Here is a 25,113-nt window from a genome sequence, read left to right as displayed (position 1 = left end):
GGTTTTTGTCATACATTGAAATGAATTAGCCATAGATTTACATGTATTCCCCGTCCCGGTCCCCCCTCCCACCTCCCTCTCCACCCAATCCCTCTGGCTCTTCCCAGTGCACCAGGCTGGAGCACTTGTCTCATGCATCCAACCTGGGCTGGTGATCTGTTTCACCCTAGATAATATACATGTTCCAATGCTGTTCTCTTGAAACATACCACCCTCGCCTTCTCCCACAGAGTCCAAAAGTCTGTTCTATGCATCTGAGTCTCTTTTTCTGTTTTGCATATAGGGTTATCGTTACCATCTTTCTAAATTCCATATATATGTGTTAGTATACTGTAATGGTCTTTATCTTTCTGGCTTACTTCACTCTGTATAATGGGCTCCAGTTTCATCCATCTCATTAGAACTGATTCAAATGAATTCTTTTTAATGGCTGAGTAATATTCCATGGTGTATATGTACCACAGCTTCCTCATCCATTCGTCTGCTGATGGGCATCTAGGTTGCTTCCATGTCCTGGCTATTATAAACAGTGCTGCGATGAACATTGGGGTGCACGTGTCTCTTTCAGATCTGGTTTCCTTGGTGTGTATGCCCAGAAGTGGGATTGCTGGGTCATATGGCAGTCCTATTTCCAGCTTTTTAAGAAATCTCCACACTGTTTTCCATAGTGGCTGTACTAATTTGCATTCCCACCAACAGTGTAAGAGGGTTCCCTTTTCTCCACACCCTCTCCAGCATTTATTGCTTGTAGACTTTCATCTGCCAGGAGAGAGCCATGTGCTCAGCTTCCCTCAGCTGGGCTTAGTTCTGCTTCCCCTCCCTAGTTACCTGGTGGATAGCTTATTCTTTGTCAGAAATCTTTAGTCTACTTACATCTGTACTTTGACAGGCCATGCAGTGCAGTGGAAAGATCTCAAGCACAGTCTACCTTTTGAGCTCACACAAGGGGAAAACAGTCCCTGCCTGCCTATCTTGCAAAGTTTTCCCACGTGAGATCTCAATGATGTGCTCAAATGTGCCTGGTGAACTAGGGAATAGGAAGGATGACTATTTTATTTTTATTTTATAAAATAAGGTTTTTAAGAAAGTATTTCCTTTTTGAAATACATAAAATCTCAGTGTTTAGATTTGAAGGCTGAGGGACCCAGTCTTTTTTCAGAATCCATGCCTCACAGTGGCCAAAACAAATGCCATTATTTGCCAGCTGGTGGGGAAGGGGCCACATTGATTCCTCCCTCTCACAGGTTTGTGCTGGAGGAGTGCTGGGGATGCTCTTCCTCTATCCCACCACCACTCTCCTGAGCAAAGACTGGATAATCTGACTGGCCAGAGGATGAGAGTCACTGGGTCCTGCATGCTGAACTGCTGAGCATCCAGGGCAGGCCATGTTATCTTCCATCTGTGTTCTCACTCAGAAGCCTCACACTGGTTTCTGGTTCCACGTTGGGTGGGTCCAGACCTGCTCTGACAGGTTCTTGTCAGCAACCTTGGTCTATGTAACTGAGTAAAAGGCTGTACATCCAACCCAGCTCTGGGAGCACACTAGGGACATGCAGGCATCTCCAGCCTGCCTGCAGCCCACACCACACTCTCCGGTAGCCCGTGCTGGAGGTTAGACAGCACTTACAGAGCATTGATTCATTTCTCATTTTGCCACTGGTATGTGTGTATATCCTCTATTAGTTGGAATGATGGTGGTGCCCCTGGACCCCTACACTCCCTTTTAAGTTATTTCACCTCTCTGAGCCTGCTTCCTTGTCTGTGGTGAGGATTACAGGGGAGCGCATGTGCAAGTTCTCAGCATGGGTGCTCTGTACACGGGAGAAAGGATTACATACTGAGCATCTGGCTCACCCCGATTCCGCCCCTCCCCAGCTGCCTGACGGGAAGGGAGGTAGTAGGACCCTTAGAGGAGGCAGCAGACGGGGGCAAAGATGATGGAAACCCTCGGGATTTTTATTGCTGGTTTTAAATGCTGCTCTGGTCCCCTGAGGGCTCAAGACAAGAGCTTGGCTGTACACAGGCAGACTCTAGAGGGAGGGGCCTAGGGAATATCTTTATTTAAATTCTGGGGTGAGCAATGCCCAGACCAGCTTTTGGCTGTAGAAAGACAAAGTTCAGGAGGGAGAAGCATTTCACAGAAATTTCTGAAATCCTTTGGATGAAAGGGATCTTACTTTATGGCATTCTAGAAGTTAAGTCTGGACCACTAGCTGAGGGGAGGTACTGAAAGGGCGGACCACTCTTCACACCAGGAAATGCCTCCCAAGAGTCAGGCAGGAGATGCGTATTCTAGGGCTGGAACAGCCATTCATACCAGGGGTTACTGTCACTCGCACTGGTAGGGGGTTTGGGGAGTTAATAATGTATCAATTTCATCCAGTCCTCTCAGCCACTCAGAGGTTTTAGAGTTGAGAAGCTGATACTCAGAGAGTGGAAATCTTGCCCAAGTTTAGACAGCTATAAAAAATGATGGCACCAGACTGACATGTGGGTCTTCTGACTGATTTCCCCCCACTTCTCCACAGTGTCTTTTTTGGACTCAGTTCCTCTGGAAAATTGGGATCAGACTCAATGCCCTCCCATACTCCTCCCTACTCTGATTTTTGGGTCTCTGACTGTCTTACCTCTCCTGGGTATATCTGTATGTCATACAGTGAGGGAAGGAGAAGACAAAACTGCTATTACAAACCTAACAGAAGGATCCGAGGCATTGTGGGTGGGAGTGGCTCTTCTGCCAGGCTGATCTGTAACATTAAAATAGACTCCACTCCCTCTGGGCTTGGGGGTCCTGCCTTTGAAGCCTTACCTTCCGAGAGTCCTTCCGAGGCATCAAAATATGATGCTTAGCCTTTACTATCTTCCTTCGAATTAAGTGGATTCCCAGCCGCTCCTGGAGGAAGCTTTTTAGCAGTGGTGGGACCCCTGGAGCCATGATGGGAAAATAAGATTATTTTGTTAGCTAACAATTACTGGGGGCTTCTATGTGCCAGGCACTGTTCATATACATGTATAACCTTACTTAATTCTCACACCAGCCCTAGGAGGTAGAAACCTATATTATGCCTATTTGACCGATGAGGAAACTGAGGCACAGACAGGTTAAGGAATTTGCCCGAGGCAATGAAGACAGTGTAGAGCAGAGATTAGAATACCCTAGTGTCACTCCAGAGACCCAGGATTCTAAGATGCCTCCAGCTGCTGCATCTTGGACAGTGGGTCCCACTACTGACGTGGCAGCTACTGCATTCAGTGTGCTCTGGGAGGGGAAGGGCTCTGCAGTTCGGCTTCACACTCCCTCTCAGCTGGGAAGTGGGGAGTGAGGTCGCAGAAGACTTATCCCACAGAGCAGAGTGTCATTATGGAGCTCACACAGGATCTAGATAATTCTGTATTCCATTCCCAGTGCTGCCTTCTTTTTTTTTTTTTTTTGCTGTGTGACTTTGGGCAGACTGTGACTCTCTCTGGTCCTCAGTTTCATCCTCTGTGCATAAGGACAATAAAGCCTGCTTCACAGGGTTGCTGCTGGGATGAGTCAGTGCAGAGCATGTGCTCAGCAGTGTCCGCTGTTTTCTACAGCCCCCAGTGCACTATGAAGCTTGTCCGCCCATGACACAGAGCAGGGCAGGGCTTGGCACTGAGGTAGGGATGAGGTTCTCCACATTGCTTCTTGGGGACTGGGTTCAGGGGGCAGGTTTGTGGGTACCATACCTCGCGTATGGGTCACCAGAGGGTTGTTGTGAAAGATGAGCTCACAGAGAGATGGGAAGAGAGCTACTGGCAGGATGGCATCTTCCTTTGCAATCTGTAAGGAAAGCAGGAGAGCATCAGATCGACACCACCCCACACCTCTGCCCAACTGCTTCCAGGCCCTACAATGCAGGGCTGCATGCCTGCAAGGTCTGGGGCCAGAGTGGGGCTGGGGGAGTGAGACTGCTGGGGACAGGACTTACTGCTGGGACTGTCTTATCTCTGCAATTTCACCTGTCTGCACCCAGAATACCTGTGCCCCTCTTGGCCTGAATCTCACCATCACTGTTTCACATTGAAATCTAAGAATTTTTCCCCTTCTCCATATTGTAGCTTATACCAAGTATTGAGGATGTTGGTGACAAAAATAAGAACAAATATATGTAGTACTTGTCTCACAAGAAGCCTGAAAATTTGGCAAGGCACTGACTTTGACTTCAGCATACAATTTGTCTGATACTTCACCTTTCTCAGTGTGACCTCTACACACATGCCAGTCTGTCAATAGCAGTGACAGTCTCTTTCACTGTAGCCTGTTTGGGCACTGATCAAGGGAGGGCTGGGGGACAGGAGGTCAGGGGGACACATGCATCAAAATGATTAGCACAGCCAGTGAGGTAAGGGAGACCCATGGCTGTCCAGGGCCCAGAGGCCACTCGACCCCATGAGGCCAGCCTCTGAAGGGCAAAAACCACTCCTTGTTGAGAAGAATGGTGAGAACATCCAGGGACAACCTTGGGCTGGGTGTCAGTCAGCAGTGAAACAGAATCAGGGTGGTCAGAAGCAGGGCAGTGGCCTTTCAGATGCCGCGACACACTGGGAGGTGCTCAGTCAGATGTGGGGCCCACAGAGAGCACCAAGCGCTGGGAGCGGGCGGCAGCTCAGTCTGACTTCCTCTGGAGCCTCACTGCGTAGTGCCAGAGGCCCCTGGGGCAATTACCTGTTCACTGGCTTTCATTTTGGCTCCTTCAGCCAACAAATATTTACTGAATGACTTTATGTGCCAAGCTCTGGGCTGGGGCTGAGTGAAGGAGATACAGTTCCTATCCTGGAGGAATACTACCTGGTGCGAAATAAGCACTGAAGCAGCAGTGACACAGAGAAGCATGTGTTTACATCAGTGATCAATGCCACAGAAATGAGGCCCATGGAGCACCAGGGTGGTCTGACCTCGTCACAGAGGTAAGAGAAGGCGTCCCTGAGATCTGAAGGATGGCAGAAGGTGATGAGTGAATGCAGTGGGGGTTGTAGTACGTGTCAAAGAAACCTCTGTATTAATCGAAACATTCCCTCTAGTTTCTGGGCATAAAGCTAGACTGTTTCTTCTTGCCTCCTAGGCAGCTAGATGTGGGCCTATGACTCAGTTCTAGCCAATGCTACCTGTGTGGAAGTGATAAATGCCATTTCCAGGCGTAGCCCATTCAAAACTTCCTGCAGGATCCTCTCCTCACTCAACTACCTTCCTACCAGTTGTGTGCATGTGTGCTCAGTCGCTAAGTCGGATCTGACTCTTTGCGACCCCATGGACTGTAGCCTGCTAGGCTTCTCTGTCCATGGGATTTTCCAGGCAAGAATACTAGAGTGGGTTGCCATTTCCTGCTCCAGGGTATCTTCCTGACCCAGGGATTGAACCTACGTCTCCTGCATCAGCAGGTGGATTCTTTACCACTGAGCCACCTGACCAGTTGCATAGGATTCAGTAAAGTTCTCTTAAGGTCCTATATGGGATGACAGAACTATGATAGACCCAGAAGAGATCTGGGTCTCTGAAGAATCATCACGTGAAAGGCCACCTACCAACCAGGAATATCCACAATTGGTTTCGTAAAAGTAAGAAATACACTTTTGCGTTCATTGATATTTTTAGTTTGTCATAGCAGGAAGTATTACTTCCTCTAATGCAGAGAAGAAACATGCCATACAAAGAATGATGTGTGAAAGATACCACAGCAAAGAGGAGAAACCCTGTTGGATGGATTTAAAGAAGGCTAGTGTGACTAAAAGCAGAGAGAAAGGGTGGTTGGTGTAAAATGAGGCTGGAGATGCGGCCAGACCAAAGTTTATTAAAGATACTGGTCCATAGAGGACCTATTAGATGAATTTTTAGAAATATGAAGACCTAGGCTATTGCTTCAGGAGGTGGATCCAGATGACAGAGTAAAGAGGACATGGAGCTCACTTCCCCCTACAAACACATCAAAACTACATCTACATGTGGAACAATTTTCATGGAAAACGTTATGGAATCTGGCAGAAGAGCTCCTAAACCACCAAGGCTACAAGAGAGACTCCCACATAATCAGGCAGGATGAGAAGAAAGGCACTTGGTCAGGACCTGTGTCCCTGGGAGGGGACTAAGAGGAAGAGGGAGATGGCGTGGTGGATACCACCCTAGGGAATGAGTAGGTCAGGACACACACAGGGTGTCCAGTCCTGGGGTCCTACACAGAAAGGGCAAACCCCGTGGCTGTCTGGAGAAATGCTGGGACAGGCTGGAGAAAGGCTGAAGCCTAGACTGCATTGGTGATGAGGGTGTGGGTGCTGGCTCACCCCCAGACAGGGCAGGGGATGGTGTGCCCTAGTAGCTGCCACCTTGCCACACTCTCAATCTGAGCTGAGTGAACACCCCAGCCCAGCAGTGGATCTAGGGCAGTCAGATTCTGGGAAAAGAATCCATTTAGGGATGCAGAGGTGGTGCAGGGGGCCTGGTGGGCAGTGGTGGCCACTGCTGGCACTTACACAGAAGCAGCCCAACTTACTACAGCTTGAGCAGTGCTTCAATTCCCACAAGCACAAAACACTGAGATTTCCAGTCCCAGCCTAGTGAAGGCTCCAGCCCTGCCCACTCTGTGCTACAATTGTGCACTAGATCTGGGCCAACCGTAATAGGGGGAAAGATGCAACTTGGACTGCAGCTGAGTAGAACTGCAGACGCCTACACAGGCAGAGCGCTGGACCTCTGTAAAGCACAGGAGCCCCACTTACTTGTACCTTCCCCTCCTTCAGGGCAAAGGTCCCAGTGTGGGAGAAGGAAAACCACACACACTTAAAGGGAACAGAGTCAGCCTGAGTCAGATCCTCAAGGTTTCTACCCCCGCAACTAGGCAGCAGACCCTGCCCCTTGACAGAGGAGCCTCTGTCTCTGCTGGGAGCCTCTCTCTCTGCTGGGAGTGCCAGCTAATCCAACACCAGCCACACCCTCTATCATAGAGGCCAGCACACCCTGAGGAAAGACCGGGCTGGTGTTCACCTCAGATCCAGCCCTCACCTCAAAGACACTGGGGACACCCAGCCAACATATGGTACTCCCACATAAAAAACATCCATTCCAGACTAGGGATTGGCCAAGATGATGGAGTAGAAAGACCTTGAGCTCACCTCTTCTCATAGGCACATCAAAATCACAACTATTTACAGAACAACCATTGACGAGAAGGACCAGAACCTACCAGAAAAGAAACAGAACCAGCCTGCCAAATCCATTAAAATAGAAACAGCAATTTAGGCAAAATGAGGTGAAATAGGAACATGTTCCAGATGAAGGAACAAGGTAAAACCTCAGAAGAAAATCAAGTGGATATAGGCAATCTACCTGAGTAAGAGCTCAGGGTAATGATCATAAGGATGACCAAAGAACTCAGACAAAGAGTGGATTCACAGAGGAAAAGTTAAAAGTTTTTAAACAAAGAATTAGAAAATATAAAGAACAACCAAAGATGAAGAATGCAATAACTGAAATGAAAAATACACTAGAAGGAACCATTTACTACCACTGATCCAGCAATTCTACTCCTGGATAAATATCTGAAAAAAAAAACAAAAAACACACTAATTTGAAAAGGTACATGCATCTCAATGTTCACAGCAGTACTATTACCATAGCCAAGATATGGAAGCAACCTAAGTGGCTATCAACAGATGAATGGATAAAGAAGACGTGATATATAGATATATACATTGGACTAATACTCAGCTATAAAAGGAAAATCTTGCCATTTGCAGCAACACAGATGGGTTTGGAGAGTATTATTCTAAGTGAAATAAGTGTGATGGAGAAAGAAAATAGTGCATGATATCACTTATATGTGCAATCTAAAAAATACAGGAAATGAGTGAATAAGAAGGAAGCACACTTACAGATAGAGAGAACAAACTAGTGGCGACCAGCAGGGAGAGGGAAGGGGGAAATAGAGGTGCAGAGAAGAAAGATGTATAAACCCTTAAGTATGAAATAAGTTACAATGATATACTGTACAACACAGGGAATATAGGCATTATTCTATAGTAATTCAAATGAAGTACAACCTTTAAAAACTATGAATCACTATATTGTACACCTGTAACTTATATAACATTGTACAGCAAGTATACTTCAATTAAAAAGTTTTTTTTAAATCACATCCAAAAAATACCTAGGAATAAACTTAATCAAGGATATAAAAGACTTGTATTTGGAAAACTATAAAACTTTGATTAAGGAATTTAAAAATGATTCAGTGAAATGAAAAGATATCCCATGATATCTTATTATTATTAAAATGGACATACTACCCAAAACAATCTACAAATTTAATGCAATCCCTATCAAAATGCCCATTACTTTTTTCTGAAGACTAGAAGAAATAATACTAAAATTTATATGGAATCAAAAAAGACCCAGAATTGCCAAAGCAATCCTCAGGAAAAAGAACAAAGCTGGAGGTGTAATCCTCTCATACTTGAGACTATACTATAAAGCTATGGTCATAAAAACCATGTGGTGCTAACACAAAAATACATACATCAATGGTACAGAATAAAGAGCTGTGAAATAAAGTCACACACCTACAGTCAATCTATGACAAAGGAGGCAAGAATATACAATGGAAAAAAGACAATCTCCTCAATAAGTGATCCTGGGAAAATTGGACAGTTACATGTAAAAAGAAATATATATTAGAACATTCTCTTGGGAATCACCTGGCTGTCCAATGTTTAGGACTCCATGCTTTTACTGCCAAGGGCCCAGGTTACTTAGACCCTGGTTGGGGAATTACCACAAACTATGCCATAGCAAAAAAAAAAAAAAGAAGAAAAAAAGAACATTCTCTTACAACATATACAAAAATAAAACTCAAAACAGTTTCATCCCCTAAATTTAAGACCTGAAATCATTAAAGTCCTAGAAGAACACAGGCAGAACATTCTTTGACATAAATTACAACAATATATTTTTGCATTTTCTAAGGCCAAAGAAATAAGGGCAAAAATAAACAGATGCAGTCTAATTAAACTTAAAAGCTTCACAGCAAAGGAAACCACTTATAAAACAAAAAGGCAATCTGTGGAATGGAAGAAAATATTTGGAAATCATGCAACTGACAAGGGGTTAATATCTACAACAAAGAGCTCATACAACTCATTATCAAAAATAAAACCAAATAATCCAATTGAAAAGTGGGCAGAAGATTCTTGTTTTCCTTTTTGACACTTTATTTTTTTAACTGAAGGATAACTGCTTTACAGAATTTTGTGGTTTTCTGTCATACAAGAATCAGCCATAGGTACACCCATGTCCCCTCCCTCCCAAACCTCTCTCCCCACCCCACCCTTCTACTTTATCACACAGCTCCTGTTTTGAGTTCCCTGAGTCATACAGCAAATTCCCACTGGCTATCTATTTTAACATGGTATCATAAATTTCCATTTTACTCCCTCCATACGCCTCACCCTCTCCCTCCTCTCCTCCCGGCATGTCCATAGGTCTGTTCTCTATGTCAGTTTCTCCACTGCAGCCCTGAAAATAAATTCATAGGTACCATCTTTCTAGACTCCATATATATGCATCAGTATATGATATTTACATTTCTCTTTCTGACTTACTTCACTCTGCATAACAGGCTCTAGGTTCATCCACCGCATTAGAACTGACTCACACGTGTTCCTTTTTATTGCTGAGCAGTATTCCATTGAACATATGTACCACAGTTGCTTTATCCACTCATCTGTTGAAGGACATCTAGGTTGCTTCCATGTTCTAGCTATTGTAAATAGTACTTGGGCAGAAGATTTTAATAGATATTTTCCCAAAGATATACAAAAGGCCAGATGTCACATGAAATATGCTCAACATCACTAATTATTAGAGAGATGCAAATCAAAACCACAATGAAATATCACCTCACATTGTCAGAATGGCTATCATCAAAAAGTCTACTAATAACAAATGTTGGAGAAGATGTAGAGAAAGGGAAATCTTGTACACTGTTGGGAGGAATGTAAATTGGTGGTACTACTTGGCCATAAAGAAAATGAAATAATGCCATCTGCAGCTACATGGATGGACCTAGGAAATATTATGCTCAGTGAATTAAGTCAGAGAAAGACAAATACTATTTAATGTCACTTATATTGGGATCTAAAAAATAATAAAAGTGAATGTATATGCAAAACAGAAACAGTCTCACAGATACAGAAAACAAACATGGTTACCAAAGGGGAGAAGGAAGCAGGGAAAATTAGGGTTATGGGACTAAGAGATATAAACTATTATATACAAAATAGATAAGCAACAAGGATATACTATGTAGCACAGGGAATTATACTCATTATCTTTTAATAACCTATAGTGGAATATAATCTGCAAAAATACTGAATCTCTATGCCTAAAATTAACACAATATTTTAAGTCAACTATACTTCCATAAAAGAATATGAAGACCTAAATTTGACAAGACTGGGAAATAGATTAGATGTGGGTGGGGAGGAGGGATGTACAGGAGAAAGAAGTATCAAAGATGACAACTAGGGTTTGGCTCAAGTACCTGAATGGAGTCAACAGCTCAAGTAACTCAGTTATTGACTAAGATACAGAACAGTGGAAGAACATTCAAATTTGAACTGGTAGCTCAAGTAACTCAGCTATTGACTAAGATACAGAACAATGGAAGAACATTCAAATTTGAATTGGTAAGATCATTAATTCACTTTGGATATGTGTACTTTGGAGGTGCCTTTTAGACTTCCAAGTAGAAATTCACGTAGGTCTGGGGTACAATAAGGAGTTAAAAGTGTGTGAGGCACTGGGCATAGGCAATGGATATGTGAAGCCAGTCTCAGGAGAAAATACAGAGGAAGAGGAGGAAGAGACTCAGAGTAGGCCTTGAAGGACTCTGACATTTGATCATCTAGACCAGAGGTCAGCAAACTTTTCCTGCCAAGGGCCAGATAAAAAATGGTTTAGGTTCTGCAGGCCATTCAACCTCCATTGCAACTACTCAACTTCGCTGTTATAGCAACCACAATAACTTTTTATAGAACACTATCCCCCTAAAATGCAGAATATACATTTTTTTCCTAAGTGCACACAGAACATTCACCAACTTAGAATATAGGGTGGACCATAAAATAAGGGGATGAATTTCATCCTTTCAGAAGGATGAAATCTTACAGATTATGTTATCTGACTACAATAGAATTAAATTAGAACAAATATAAGTTATCTGGAAGAGCCCCATATATTTGGAAGTTAAACCACTCAATTCTAAACAAACCATAGGTCAAAGAAATCACAAAAAATTAAAAATATTTTGAGTGAATGAAAATCAAAACACAAAATTTATTTAATGCAGCTCCAACAGTGCTTAAAGAAGATATTTATAGTGGCTTATATTAAAAAGAGGAAAGGTCTATATCAATGATCTAAAATTATACTACTTAGGAATCTAGGAAAAAGAAGAGTCAATTAAACTAATTGTGAGTAGGAGAGAAATAAAATTATGAGCAAAAATCAATGAAATAGTAAACAGACAATAGAGAGATCCAAAGAAAGCAGTAGCTAGTTATTTTTTTAAGTCAATAAAAGGGTAACTTCTATTTTGGATCAATAAAAAAACAGAAAAGATGAAAATTACCAGTTTCAAGAACAAAAGGAGAATCCATAATACTGATACATCTACGGTCCACTGATTTTTGACAAGGGTGAGCAGACCATTAAATGGCGAAAGAACACTCTTTTCAATAAAAGGTGTTGAGAAAATTGCATATCATACAAAAGAATGAAGCTGGACCCCTATCTCACACCATATATAAAGATTAGCTCAAAATGGATCAAAGACCTAAATGTTATGACTAAAATTATAACTCTTAGAGGAAAACACCTGGGGAGTTTGGCTGTACTAACTGCTTGCCTCAGAAGCAATGTAAGCCAGGTTTCTTAAAAGTTGCTGGCATTTCACACCTGAATAGGGCTCAATTAGTGGGGCTTACAGGAAGTTTTATAGGATATGGAAAAACATGTTAACATAAAACTTGTTAATGAAACACATATTAAATCTGCTCCATGGACTTTACATGTGCTGTTCTCTTTGGTTTAAACATGTCTCAAGTCACTCAACCCTCAATCTTCACCTCACTAAGCTCCCTGATTTCCATCTCAGCTTAACCACCACTCTCAAGAGTACCTTCCCTGGTCCCAATTATGAGGTGAGACCTACCCTTCACATACTTCAGAGCACTGTGAATGTCTTCGCAACACTGGGCATGTTTATACTGTGATTATTTGTTCGTGCTCCGTCTTCCCTGTAGGTGACAAGCTCCGCAAGGGCAGAGGTCGAATCTCTTCATGCAGTTGTATCCCCAGTGCCCAGCACAGAGCCTGGCACATGGTGAGTGGTAAATCAGTATCTGTGACTGAATCAATGGACTCCTGCCTCTGCCTGCTTGCCTTCTGTTTCCCCAACCCTGAGAACCCCCACCCTGAGAATTCCTGAGCCTGAATTCTACTGATGCAGGGAACGGGAGGGCTGGCTTTCAGGCCAGAGCAATTCACACCCCACCCTCCCATCTGTGCTCCTTGGGAGAGAGGTAGAGAAGCTGAGAGTCACCTTATTGTAGGCCAGGCTAAGGTACCTCAGCTCTGGGAAGGGCGGGGCCAGCGTCTGGTTCCTCGCCTTCAATGACTTCACAGGAAGAATCTCGAATATGGGCGGAAGTGCACATACCTTGGTCGTCTTAGAAGGAAAAGAGTCAAAGTCAAAGCACCCTGGTGGTAAAGAAGTGGACCAACAGACCCTTCCTAGGGAGGGTGGTGGAAAGAATGACCATTCCAGAGGGGCTGGCCCAAAGGAGGCTTCTGGGGTCATAAGGGGGGATGTCACCAAGGGCCTAGAGTTCTGGCTCCAAGTTCTCTGATGTCACATAGTTAGTTCATTCTCTGGCACCCAAAGTTCCAGTCTCAAGTTCTCTGAAGCCAAAGGATGACACAGCAGCAGTGCAGACAGCAGAAGCTCCCTACTCACCTCCCACGTTCTGCCCTATAGTGGCTTATCCTGAACTTGCCCTTCTATACAGTTGGGTTAAGATTTCTCCAGAAAGCAAAAGGGCAGGTGCATGCCTGCATCATTAAGGGGACTTTTCCTGGTGAGGAGATAGCACTGCTCTGATTTGCTCATCTAATCCTACAGTGGAGGGTTCTTCATTCCAGGATAAAACAGCAGCTAAGTCCTGGATGATGATCAAGTTGAAAATGGAAGTTGCTGGATTAACTATGCTAAACTCAGTTTACTCACTGATTCCTTGAGTTAGATGGAGCCAAAGGAAATCACAGGGTAGATGCTGGACTAATGACTGGCTTCAGATGAACTTGATTCATCTAAGTGCCATTAACTGTTGTGTAATCTTGAGCAAGTCACTTATATTTCACCTGCTCGTTCAATGACCATTTGTGGAGCACCTACTTTGGGCCAAGTATTTTGTTTCTTCCTGGGCTCCACCTTGTACAGCCACAAGTGGATGAGCCATGGGTGAGAGTAAAACAAAAACCAGTGATGGTGCTTGGGAACTCTCCTCTCAGGGAAATCGGAATGTAATCTCCCAGAGGTTGGAGGGGAAGGTGGTAGCACTCTGTTAAGGCATCTCCTCAACTGTGCCATTCCCAATCTAGAGGGAGGCCATGTGAGCCAAAGAGGGTAAGTCAGACTGAAGCACAGAGAAGAAAAAACCAGACAGGCTTGGGTCTGGAAGGTCCTGACCTGAGGGCATGACTGGCTCTGCTGGGGTCACAGAGGGTGCTGTCTTGGAGGGGGAGTATTTGATGTTGATAGAGGGGCCACTAAAAGTTCCATCCATTCAAATCACTCTGCATTCTCAGATGGCATACAATCGGGACCTGAGCACTAAGCAACCCGTCAATAATCTCTGGCTTCTATAGCCACAAGCCCTTCTATATCCGTTAGACACAACTTTATGCAGAGTGACCTGGCTGCTCCTCCCATTCAGACCTGCAGTCTGTATCTCTAATCCTTTGAAACCAGACTGGCTGCTGCACAATAAAGAATTTGTCTGGTCTTTGTCCTGGGTTTTTGGCACTGAGCTTCTAAAACCCTTGGAATCTCTAGAGTGATAGGAATGTCTTTGTTATTCATAACCCCTTGGATCATACCTGAGTTCACGCTTATGAGATGACTTAGGATGGGGGCTGGCCATACTATAAAGACAACCATGTGATCAGAGGACTGAGGTTTGAGCCAGCCTGACTCTGGGGAGGGGAGAGGGGCTAGAGATTGAGTTCAATCATGTGGCCAATGGTTCGATCAATCATAGCTTTGCAATGAAACTCCAATGAAAGTCCTGGCCACTGAGGCTCTGGTGAGCTACCTGGCTGGTGAACCCATCAGCTGTGCTGGGAGCGTGACACACATTCATTCCACAGTGAGAGGGCAAAGAGGCTCTACGTTTCAAACCCTCCCAGCCCTCACTGTGCATCTTTTCATTTGGCTGGTCCTGATTTGCAGCCGTTATAGTCAATCTGTAATCAGAAGCATAATGGTCTCCTGAGTTCTATGAGTCATTCTAGCAAATTACTGAACCTGAGGGGATTGTGGCAGCTGTAGAATTTATTGCCATTACAAATAGCCTGGGAACCCCCACACTTGCAACTAACGCCTAAAGTGAGGGCAGTCTTGTTGGGGACTCTGCTCTTGTGGGCTCATGCTAATTCCAGGTGGCTAGCATCAGAACTGCACTGCAGTATTATACTGGCCTATGGCTTGCTTTGACCAACAGAAAATGCCGTTACTTGAATTTCAGAACCTTGCTCTCTTGGAAGTCTAATGCCACCATGCTGCAACCAAGTCCAGGATGAAAAGATAACATAAAGATGACAAGTCCTGCCAGCTGTCTATGAGTCCAGCTCCCAGACAGCCTGCCAGCTGCAGGAATGTGCCCTAGCTAAACACCAGCAGAACCACCTAACCAACCAAATAATTGTGAGAGATAATAAATTGCCATTGTTTGAAGTCAACATCTGTGTTGGCTTGTTAAGTGGCAATAATACAGCAATTGACATAATTTCTCACCCAGTTGTATCTGTGGGGAGGGGGTATACACTGAGTTGTGACCCAAGGATGCAGGTTACCTAACTGCATAACGGTACTTCTTACTATAAATGAGTAAGTGAATAAATAGATAAATATTAGTGTGTCAGTCTTCTTGAACTTGCTTAGTGAGCATCTACCCTGAGAAAAAAGAATTTTATGTGCTGACAAAAGTCAAGTGTCTAAGCCTGTGACACCAAGGATTAGATCCCAGATGGCAGTGTGTTTGGCCAGGGTTGCTCTAGCTTTGGGGTGAGGGTTCTTGTTAAGGAGCTACTAGGCTTCATCCTAGTGGCAGCCTCAATTTAATGCCAGCTTGATCACTTGAGGCAGGAATCATCCCTACTGAAGAACAATAGAAGCTGGTCTGTGGGTTGTGTGAGGCCTGGGACCTGTTGGCTGAGTCCCCTGCTACATCTTCATAGGCCAGCATAGTGCCAGGCACACGGTCAGGACTCAGGAAATATGCATTCAGTGAATGGGATTCCTCAGTGTTATATATGCAAATACCTCTCATGGCTCCGTCAACTTATTTTTGTTTACTAAAACTAATGTTCTAATGCAAGGACACAAATATAAAGTAGGCATTTCCTACCTCTGAGGTTGAAAATCCAGGATAAGATGAGAACACGACCTCTGAAATATAAGAGAAAAGAATGGAGATTGGTGAGAGCGCTAACTGATCCCCAGGAGGCCAGGGTCTGCGCCTGCCACCCACTGTGTACAGCAGAGTATCTCTCGGAGGGGGTACTCCTTGGTCCTGAGCTTCAGTGCTAACTAGGAAGAGGAACCAGCTGTGACATGCATCGGGTAACACGCCCTTTGTGCTTGGAACAAAATTCAAACTCCTTGGCCAGGCTTTGGAGGTCCTGCCTGATCTCGCCTCTGCCTACTTCTCCAGTCTTATCTCATGCTACCCTGGCCCTCCCTCACTATGTATCAGCCACACTGATCTTCTTCCTGACTTTGTACCATGCAAGCTCTTGTAAGCCTCAGAACTATAGGGCAGTCAGTATTGGTCAGAAGGCAAACCAACTGTTTTAAAAGAGAAAAATGTATATAAAAGATATTCTGTTGGAGGATTTGAAAATACTATTTGTTATATTAGTAGAAATAGAATGCATTAAGACAGTGAATTCAGGAGAGACAAGTGAGAAGGAGGCTGCAGAGTGATTTCATTCTCAAAATCATCAGACAAAGAGGATCCAATAAAGAGCTGAGTTCAACCTAATAAAGCCAAGCATCTGCTGGGTCTGGATCCTATGCAGGGATCACTCACCTTTGCCCTGACTAATGGGACCCTTTCCGCATGTTAATGATACTGTATTGAGAAGGTTACATTAAAATGAAATAAGCAATAATACGGTGGAACACCATGTGGCAAGAACAACTCCGAAGACAAGGGTCTGAAAGGAATCTGTGAAAGGTTTGTGCAAGGAAAAAAGTAGGAGTTAGCTAAAGGATGAGCCATGGTCATAAGTGTGGGTGCTAAGCAGTGATCTTCTGGGGAGATAGAGAGCCCCCACATCTAGGAAGATGAACTGAGGTACACTCTATCTGAACTCAGGCCCTGGCCCTTCCCACAGTTACAAGAAAGAACTCCAGAAACCAGAACCTGTGTTCTAAGGTTCGGACTGGGAACCATTCAAGAGATGTACAGTCAGGCACTTCCTAATATTTGAGGAAAATTAGCACCATGAAAGAAAGTTATGAAATATAAAAGAAGAACCAGCATCTGAAAAAGAGGTTGTTTAACCAAAAGAATAAAAACTTTAAATAGAATAATGTCTAGATTCTAAGGAATTCAAAACACTATTTTATTTTAAGACAAAATTAGGTCATTATGAAAGAGAAACTGTTACTAATTTTGTAATTTTAAAGTATCATAATCAAATAAAAGATTTAATACAGAAGAAAAGGTCCATCTGAAGAGATAATTCATAAAACAAGAGAATGGAATGAAGGATAATAAAAATTTTCCAAGATAAAGGAAACTATCTTGGAAAGAACAAAGTACCTAACAAAATAAACAAAAAAGAACTGCATACCCGGAAGTACCTTAGCCAAATTTCCAAAGGAAAAAAGGGAAATCTTATTCCAGGAAGCAAAAATAGGTTTCCTATAAAGGCATGGGAATCAGATTGGTATCAGACTTCTCATGGCAACAATGGATTTAGAAGGCAATCAAGTAATATCTTCAAAGTTCTCAGGAAAAATTATTTTAAGGCTACATTCTCTATTCAGTGAACTAGCATTCAAGGATGATGACAAAACAAAGGTAATTTGGGGTACTTTATGGGCTGAGAAAAATCTATTATATCAAACCCTCTTTGAAAGAATCAAATCAAACAGCAAAATGAAAAGCAATACAGCATAGGACACTATCTTTGTGACCATGAGAAAGGAGACACTTAAACAAGAACCCAAAGGCATAAGCCATATGATAAAACTGCACAGGTTTGGTGTGATGGACTGAATTGTGTTGTCCCCCACCACCTCCCTAATTCATATGCTGAAGTCCTAACCCCCTAGTACCTCAGAATGAGACTATTTGGAAACAGCATCTTTAAAAAAGTAACTGAGGTTAATAAGCTCATTAGGATAGACCCTAATTCAATATGAAGTTTCTCCTTGTAAGAAGAGAAGAATAGGACATAGACAATTCAGACAGAGAGATGACCAAATGAGGATACAGCAAGAAGGCAGCTGTCTATAAAGCAAAGGGGAGAGGCTGAAAAAGAAACTAAATCTGCCAACACCTTGATCTTGGACTTCTAGCCTCCAGAACCATGAGAAAATAAATATCTGTGGTTTAAGGCAAACAGTGTGTGGTATTCTGGCAGTCTTAGCAAACTAATATACTTGGGTAAATCAAACTTAAGAATTTCTCTTCAAAATGTCATCTCTACCATTGCAGATGAAATATACAGTCAGGTGATTACAAAATAAAAGAAGAAATTGAAAATATTAAAACTATCAAGGGATATGAAATAGCAATTCATAAAAGTTGAAAACTAAGTAAATGAAGAAATAGTTATATCACCAATATTTATAAAATAGATATTAAAACAATGAAATATCACTTTATACCTACCAAAATAACAAAACTTAGAACAATTAGAAAGCTTGGAAATATCAAGTGCAGGCAAGGTTGTAAGGAAACAGGAACTCTGATGTTCTTCAAGTATGAGTGTATACCAGAGCCACCATTTTGAAGGACAATCAGGTGGCACTTATTTAAACTATGTATGCATATACTCTGTGATCCAACAAACTCACTTCTAGGTAAGTATTCCAGAAAAACTCTGGCCAGGTGTATATGCAAGAAACATACACAAGATTAGGTGACGTAGGTGTCTATTAGCAAGGGAATAGATGAATAAAGTGTGGTTAAAGCACAGTGTGGAATATTATGCATTAGATAAAAGAAAGAACTGGATGGGCATATAGCAATAAGAAAAACCTTAAAAAGAGTGCTGAGTGGAAAAAAAATTAAGTAACAGAATGGGCTCAACAGCATATTACCATTATATAAACTAAAAACACATTACACACAAACTAATGTATTTCACAGAGATATATCCATATATCCAGGAAAACGTACTCAGCACAAAACAGATACTTACATGAAAATGGGAAATGGGAGGAGGGATTAAGAATGAAGGAGAAAAAATAAAACAGGGCAAGGGAAACTTTATAAAGACTAATGGTTACAGTGCTGGGCTTCTCTGGTGGTCCAGTGGTTAAGAACTCACCTTGCAACACAGGAAACGCCAGTTCAATCCCTGGTCTGGGAAGACCCCACAGGCCGTGGAGCAACTAAGCCTGTGTGCCACAACTGCTGAGCCCGCACTCCCCAACACGAGAAGCTACCACAGTAAGAAGCCCACACATCACAACTAGAGAAGAGCCCACATGTAGCCATGAAGACCCAGCAATCCCATTACTGGGCATATATCCTGAGAAAACCATAACTGAAAAAGACACATATATCCCAATGTTCGGGGCTTTCCAGTTGGCTCACTGGTAAAGAATCTGCCTGCCATTGGTAAAGAATTGAACCAAAGGAGATGCAGGTTCAATCCCTGGGTTGGGAAGATCCCCAGGAGAAGGCAATGTCAACCCACTCCTGTGTGCTTTGTCTGGGAAATCCTAAGGACAAAGAAGCCTGACAAGCTATAGTCCATGGGGTCGCAAAGAGTCAGACATGACTTAGCGACTAAAACAAACATACACACCCCAATGTTTTCAGCGCTGTTTACAATAGCCAGGACACAGACACAACCTACAGGTCTATCAACAGATGAATGGATAAAGCCGTTGTAGTATATATAGACAATGGAATATTACTTAGCCATAAAAAGGAACAAATTTGAGTCAGTTCTAGTGAGGTGGATGAACACAGAGCCTGTTACACAGAATGAAGTAAGTCAGAAAGAGAAAAACAAATATCACATATTAACACACACACACACACATATATATATAAAATCTAGAAAAATATTACTGATGAATCTATTTGCAGGGCAGGAATAGAGATGCAGACATAGAGAACAGATGTGTTGACTCAAACCAATGTGATACATGAAAAAATGACAATAACCACAAGATCACCTCAACAGATGCAGAAAAAGCATTTGATAAAATTCAACATTCATTCATGATAAAAAAAAACTCTTGCCAAAGTGGGTACAGAGAGAACATATCTCAACATAATTAAAGCTATTTATGACAAAATACAGCCAACATAATACTCAACTGTGAAAAGCTGAAAGCCTTTCAGCTAAAATCTAGAACAAGACAAGGACTCCCACTCTTACAGAACATGGTATTGGAAGTCCCAGCCACAATAATCAGACAAGAAAAAGAAATACAAGGTACCTAAACTGAAAGGGAAGAGGTAAAATTGTCATATATGCAGATAACATTATACTATGTATATATAAAACCCTAAAGACTCCACACAAAACTACTAGAGTTGATAAATGAGTTCAGCAAGGTAGCAGGATACAAGATTAACATATAGAAGGCTTCCCTGGTGTCTCAGTGGTAAAAATTCCACCTGCCAATGCAGGAGACACAGGTTCGATCCTGATCAGGGAAGCTCCCATATGCCGCAGAGCAACTGAGCCCATTCACCAGTTATTGAGCCTGTGCTCTCGAGTCTGGGAGCCTCAACTACTGAGCCCAGGTGCTGCAACTACTGAAGCCTGAGCACCCTAGAGCCATGTTCTGCAATAAGAGAAGTCACTGCAATGAGAGCCTGTGCATCACAACTAGAGAATGGTCCCTGCTTGCCAAAACTAGAGAAAAGCTCACACATCAATGAAGACCTAGCACAGCCATAAATAAGTAAATAAAAATTTAAAAACAATTAACATACAGAAATCACTTGTAGTTCTTTACACTAACAAAGAAATATCAGAAAGAGAAAGTAGAAAAAAATTCCTTTTAAAATTGAAATCAAAAAGAATAAAATACTTAGGAATAAACTTGACCAAGGAGGTGAAAGACTTATATATTGAGAACTGTAAAACATTGATAAAGGAAATGAAGATGATTTAAAGAAATAGGAAGATATACCATAGATTAGATAGGAAGAAGTAATATTATTAAAACGGCCACACTATCCAAAGTTTAATGCAATCAATTTATCTGTGACATTTTCTACAGAACTAGAACATTCCTTTATTTCTCCAAAGACAACATACAAATGGCCAACAGGCAGATGAAAAGACACTCAACATTGCTAATCATTGGACAAACGCAAATCAAAACTACAGTGAAGTATCACCTCACACAGATCAGAAAGGCCATCAGCTAAAAGTCTACAAATAATAAATGTAGGAGCACGTGTGGAGAAAAGGGAACCCTTGTACACTGTTAGTGGCAATGTAAATTGATGAAGCTGCTATGGAAAACAGTATGGAGGCTGTTTCAAAAACTAAAAATAGGGTTACCATTTGATTCTGCAACCCCACTCCTGGGCATATACCCAGAAAAGTCAAAAACACTAATTTCAAATGAAACATGTACCTCCACAATGTTCATAGCAGCACTATATATGACAGCCACTACATGGAAGCAACCTAAGTGTCAATCAATAGATGAATGGATAAAGAAGACGTGATACACACACAATGGAATATTACTCAGCCATATAAAAGGGTGAAATAATACCATTTGCAGCAACATGCAGGGACCTAAAGATTATCACATTAAGTAAAGTCAGACAGAGAAAGACAGATATCATATGATATCATTTATATGTAGAATTTTAAAAATAGTACAAATGAACTTATTTATGAAACAGAAAAACTCACACAGAAAACAAACTTATGGGTACCAAAGGGGAAGAAAGAGGAAGCATAACTGGGAGCATGGAACAAACAGATGCATACCACTATATACAAAATAAACAACAAGGATGCACTGTATAGCACAGGAAACTATTTTCAAAATCTTGCAATAAATGACAGTGGAAAAGAATCGAAAAAAATATAAACATAAACATATAAATGTATAACTGAATCACTCTGCTGTACACCTCAAACTAAAAAGCTTCTGCACAACAAAGGGAACCATGAACAAAATGAAAATATAACCTAATGAAGGGGAGAAAATATTTTTAATTACTGTACATGAACAAGGGATTCCTATCCAAAAAGTAATTTTTTAAAAACTCAAAACTCAATAGCAAAAAAATAAACAATCAAGAGGATATGAATAGATATCTTTCCAAAGATGACATGCAAATGGACAAGCAAGGAAGGACAAGCAAGCAGGCCCAGGATGGAGAAGAGAGATTGGAAGGAGCCTGAGTCCCCTGAGAATGCCAATGCACCCCAGAATTAACCATCACTGGAAAGCCTTACTTTTAGCCTCTTACTATTTGAGATAAAAAAGAAAAAAATCCACTTGTACCTGGATTGTAAAAACATCTTGACTGACAGAACAGGTAGGAAGTTACTGAAATATTTCATGTGAGACCTCAATCTCCCCAGGCCCAGAAGTTGAGAAGCAGGAGCTCCCCAGAGAGCCACAGACTTTCAGAATCAATTCTTAGATGCTTATTCACACTATGGGTCAAGAGTCTCTTTAACAAGGGGTATCACTAACCTGTCCGGTCAACATCCTTTTTCATGGGCAGTATAGTATAATCTGGCTGGTCATCTGAGGCCTCATATATCCACGACTTGGGCTGCAGCATGGATTGGGGCTGCTTCCGGGGACTCCCCCTGCCTCCAACCCAGTCTCCAGACCCATCTCGGAGCTGAACCTGCTGTAGGTACGGGATCCGGAAAATCCTGTTTTGGTCCAGGCTTAACTTCTTCAGTCTTCAGTTATGGAAAGTGAATACAGAATCACAGCAGTAATGATACCTCAGGGATATTTACCAAGTAACGTTAGGGAAAGAACATGGAATCAGTCTTGGACACTTACTCCTCCTCTGTGACCTTGAGCCAGTGACTTACCCTCTCTGGGTATCAATATCCCTACCTCTAAAATGGGGGTAGCATTTATTAACCTTTTGAGGTTCTTGAGAGGATTAAATGACAAAATATGTAAATAATGTGGCACAAAGTAGTGTTCAGTAAATGGCATTTGAACCCCAAGTAAAATTTCCAGAGATTTAAAACTTAATTATTTAAAGGCCAGCATTTCATTGCTTTAACCAAATATAGTCAGGCCTGCACATAGAACCACACAGGTTCTATGTTGGTTGAATCTGTGGATGTATAGAGGGCTGTCTATAGGTGGAACTCAGAGTTTAACTTATCTTTCTGATTCTCATTCTTTTTTATTTTATTCCATCTCTTCTCTTAGAGTCAGGATCCCGTTTTCTCCTCTTTGCTGCTTCTAAACCAATCATGTGATCAGAAATATCTTTACTAGTGCCCCACTTTTTTGGCTCGAGCTAAAGCTCAGAGGGGAGATGACTTACCCATGGCCACACAGCTGAGGTAAGTGGAGGAACTTGGATTTAAAGCCAGGCCTTTTGGCTTCCAGAGCAGCACTCAACGTGTGAGCAAGGATGGGGGTGACAGAGGGCCCTACAGAGAGAGGCTTTTAGCTTTACCTCCTGAGCCCGGCCAGGCTGACAAAACAGTTGGGGTTGGAGAGTTTGTTGTCATCCAGCATCAGTGTCTCCAGCGCTGGGAACCTCAGGATGTACCTCTTGGTGGTCAGCGATGTGACAGACGCCTCCCTGTGTGCACAAAGATCTGGGATAACGATCAAGGGCAAGGGACAAGCTCCATCATTCCCAGAAAGAAATGGAGGATAGGGAATCAATCAAGAGGCCTAACCAGGGGATTTCTCTGATGATCTAGTGGTTAAGACTCCAGCCTTCTGAAGCAAGGGGACATGGGTTCAATCCCTGGTTCAGAATCAAGATCCCACATGCTGTGTGGTGTGGCCCCCTCCTACCCAAAAAAAGAAGCCTAACCACCTTGGAAACTTCTCTAGTGCCCAAGAATGGTTTCTGCAGAGAGAGGTACCAAAAAGTGTAATCCCCTCTCCAACTGACCCCCTTCCCCAAACCCCACTCACACATTCAATCTTTTGTATGGAGAAAGGTTGCACATATCTACTGATGGACTCAGTGAGGCCAAGTTGGGGCAGGATGGAGAGGCATTAGTAATGTTCAAGGAAAATACCAGGCTGGCAGAATTAGGGGAAACATTCTATAGGGAGAACACTGCACAATTTGGGGTTAGGGAAGACTCCCAAGTATGTTGTGTCACCCCAAGAACTAGTAACCACAGAAGCACTTGGAGATAATGACCCTGGCAGAGGCCAAGTGGGATAAGGTAGGACAGATGAAGGGCACCATTCCTGGCCGCAGTGAGGCTCTCCTCTAAATGACTTTGTAGAGTGCACACATCAGTATGGAACTGAGAAGTCTTTTCTTAAATTCAAATTCAAATTCTGAGGACTTTCAGAAACACTTGAGAGTGGGATTTAACAGGCTGAGGTCCTGAGTCACACACGTTGGGTAGGAAGTAGTGGTATTTTAGCTACTACCATCAACGTGATTCATTTGTGTCACCATGTGGATGAAGCTTAGGTAATTATTTCTAAGCACCTGAGAGATAGATGACTCACACTGTGTTTTCATTCCTCCCTCCAACTCCATCCTCTCTATACACAAAAACAAACACATAGGGATACCTGGTCACATGTACACATACACATAGGTGAATCATAGGCCTATACTAAGAGGACTGGAAAGTAGCCTTTTTTCTAAGCCTACTGCATTCCTGACATTGTGTTGTCTTATATATGTCATTTCAGAGTAGTACTGAGAAGGACAAGTGTGATCTATCTCCTTTTCAGATGAAGAAATTCGAACTTAAGAGTCACTTGCCCAAAATCTCATAGTTAGAAAGTGGTAGAGCACCAATTCGATTCCAAACCCCAGGCCCTTTCCACTACAGCGCCCACCTCTCACATCACATTTTCAAGCCCTATGTGAATTAAAGGGGGGGGAAGTGGAAGGGTAGCTGCTGGCTGGGTGGGAGAGAGGCTGACAAAGGTAGACAGTGAGTTCAAAAGCCCAAAGGACTGTTAACAGTTCACCTAAAGGCAGGAATATTTCAAAGGTGAATTTAAAGAGAGCATACAGCCAGCTGTGCACTCATTCATTCATTCACACTCAAGAATTTTTTTACACATATTTGTGGAGCCAGGCACAGGGAATACAAAGAGAAAAAGAACACATTCCCCTCTCAAAGTTCTTCTTATAGTCTCGTGGAGGAGACAGATGCTCAGCACTCAATGAGACCAATACTAGAGCAGAGGCAGGCACAAAACTTGATGCGAGTCACCCACTCAGGTGGGGAGAGCCCAGGGAAGGCAATGTTTAAACTAAACCATGAAGACGGAGAGGGAAAGAACTCCCTGTTGGTCCAGTGGTTAGGACTGCTGGCTTTCACTGCTGAGGGCCCAGGTTCAAACCCTAGTTGGGGAACTAAAATCCCACAAGCCATGAGGGGTGGCCAAAGGA

At 42.7% G+C, this 25,113-nt stretch overlaps 1 protein-coding gene across 8 annotated transcripts in view; it reads right to left on the bottom strand.

The window, feature by feature from the left end:
• The window catches only part of XRRA1 (X-ray radiation resistance associated 1), a 67,724-nt gene that overhangs the window by 3,787 nt on the left and 38,824 nt on the right, over window positions 1-25,113 (bottom strand). For 4 of the 8 annotated variants that reach the window (XM_020879861.2, XM_070473249.1, XM_070473247.1 and 1 more), the window contains 6 exons: window positions 23,185-23,313; window positions 22,224-22,441; window positions 15,700-15,740; window positions 12,615-12,740; window positions 3,712-3,805; window positions 2,810-2,925 (listed from right to left, as the gene is read on the bottom strand). In XM_020879861.2, coding sequence (XP_020735520.2) covers window positions 2,810-2,925; window positions 3,712-3,805; window positions 12,615-12,740; window positions 15,700-15,740; window positions 22,224-22,441; window positions 23,185-23,313 — 724 coding nt within the window. Of the gene's footprint in view, window positions 1-2,809; window positions 2,926-3,711; window positions 3,806-12,614; window positions 12,921-15,699; window positions 15,741-22,223; window positions 22,442-23,184; window positions 23,314-25,113 lie in introns of those variants that run through there. The other 4 variants (XM_070473250.1, XM_070473248.1, XM_070473252.1 and 1 more) reach the window with 4 other exon arrangements.

Source organism: Odocoileus virginianus, chromosome 10 (genome assembly GCF_023699985.2).
Source record: "Odocoileus virginianus isolate 20LAN1187 ecotype Illinois chromosome 10, Ovbor_1.2, whole genome shotgun sequence".
Taxonomy (NCBI): Eukaryota; Metazoa; Chordata; class Mammalia; order Artiodactyla; family Cervidae; genus Odocoileus; species Odocoileus virginianus.
Note: the sequence above shows the minus strand (reverse complement) of the source record. Positions and strands in the feature narration are given on the sequence as shown.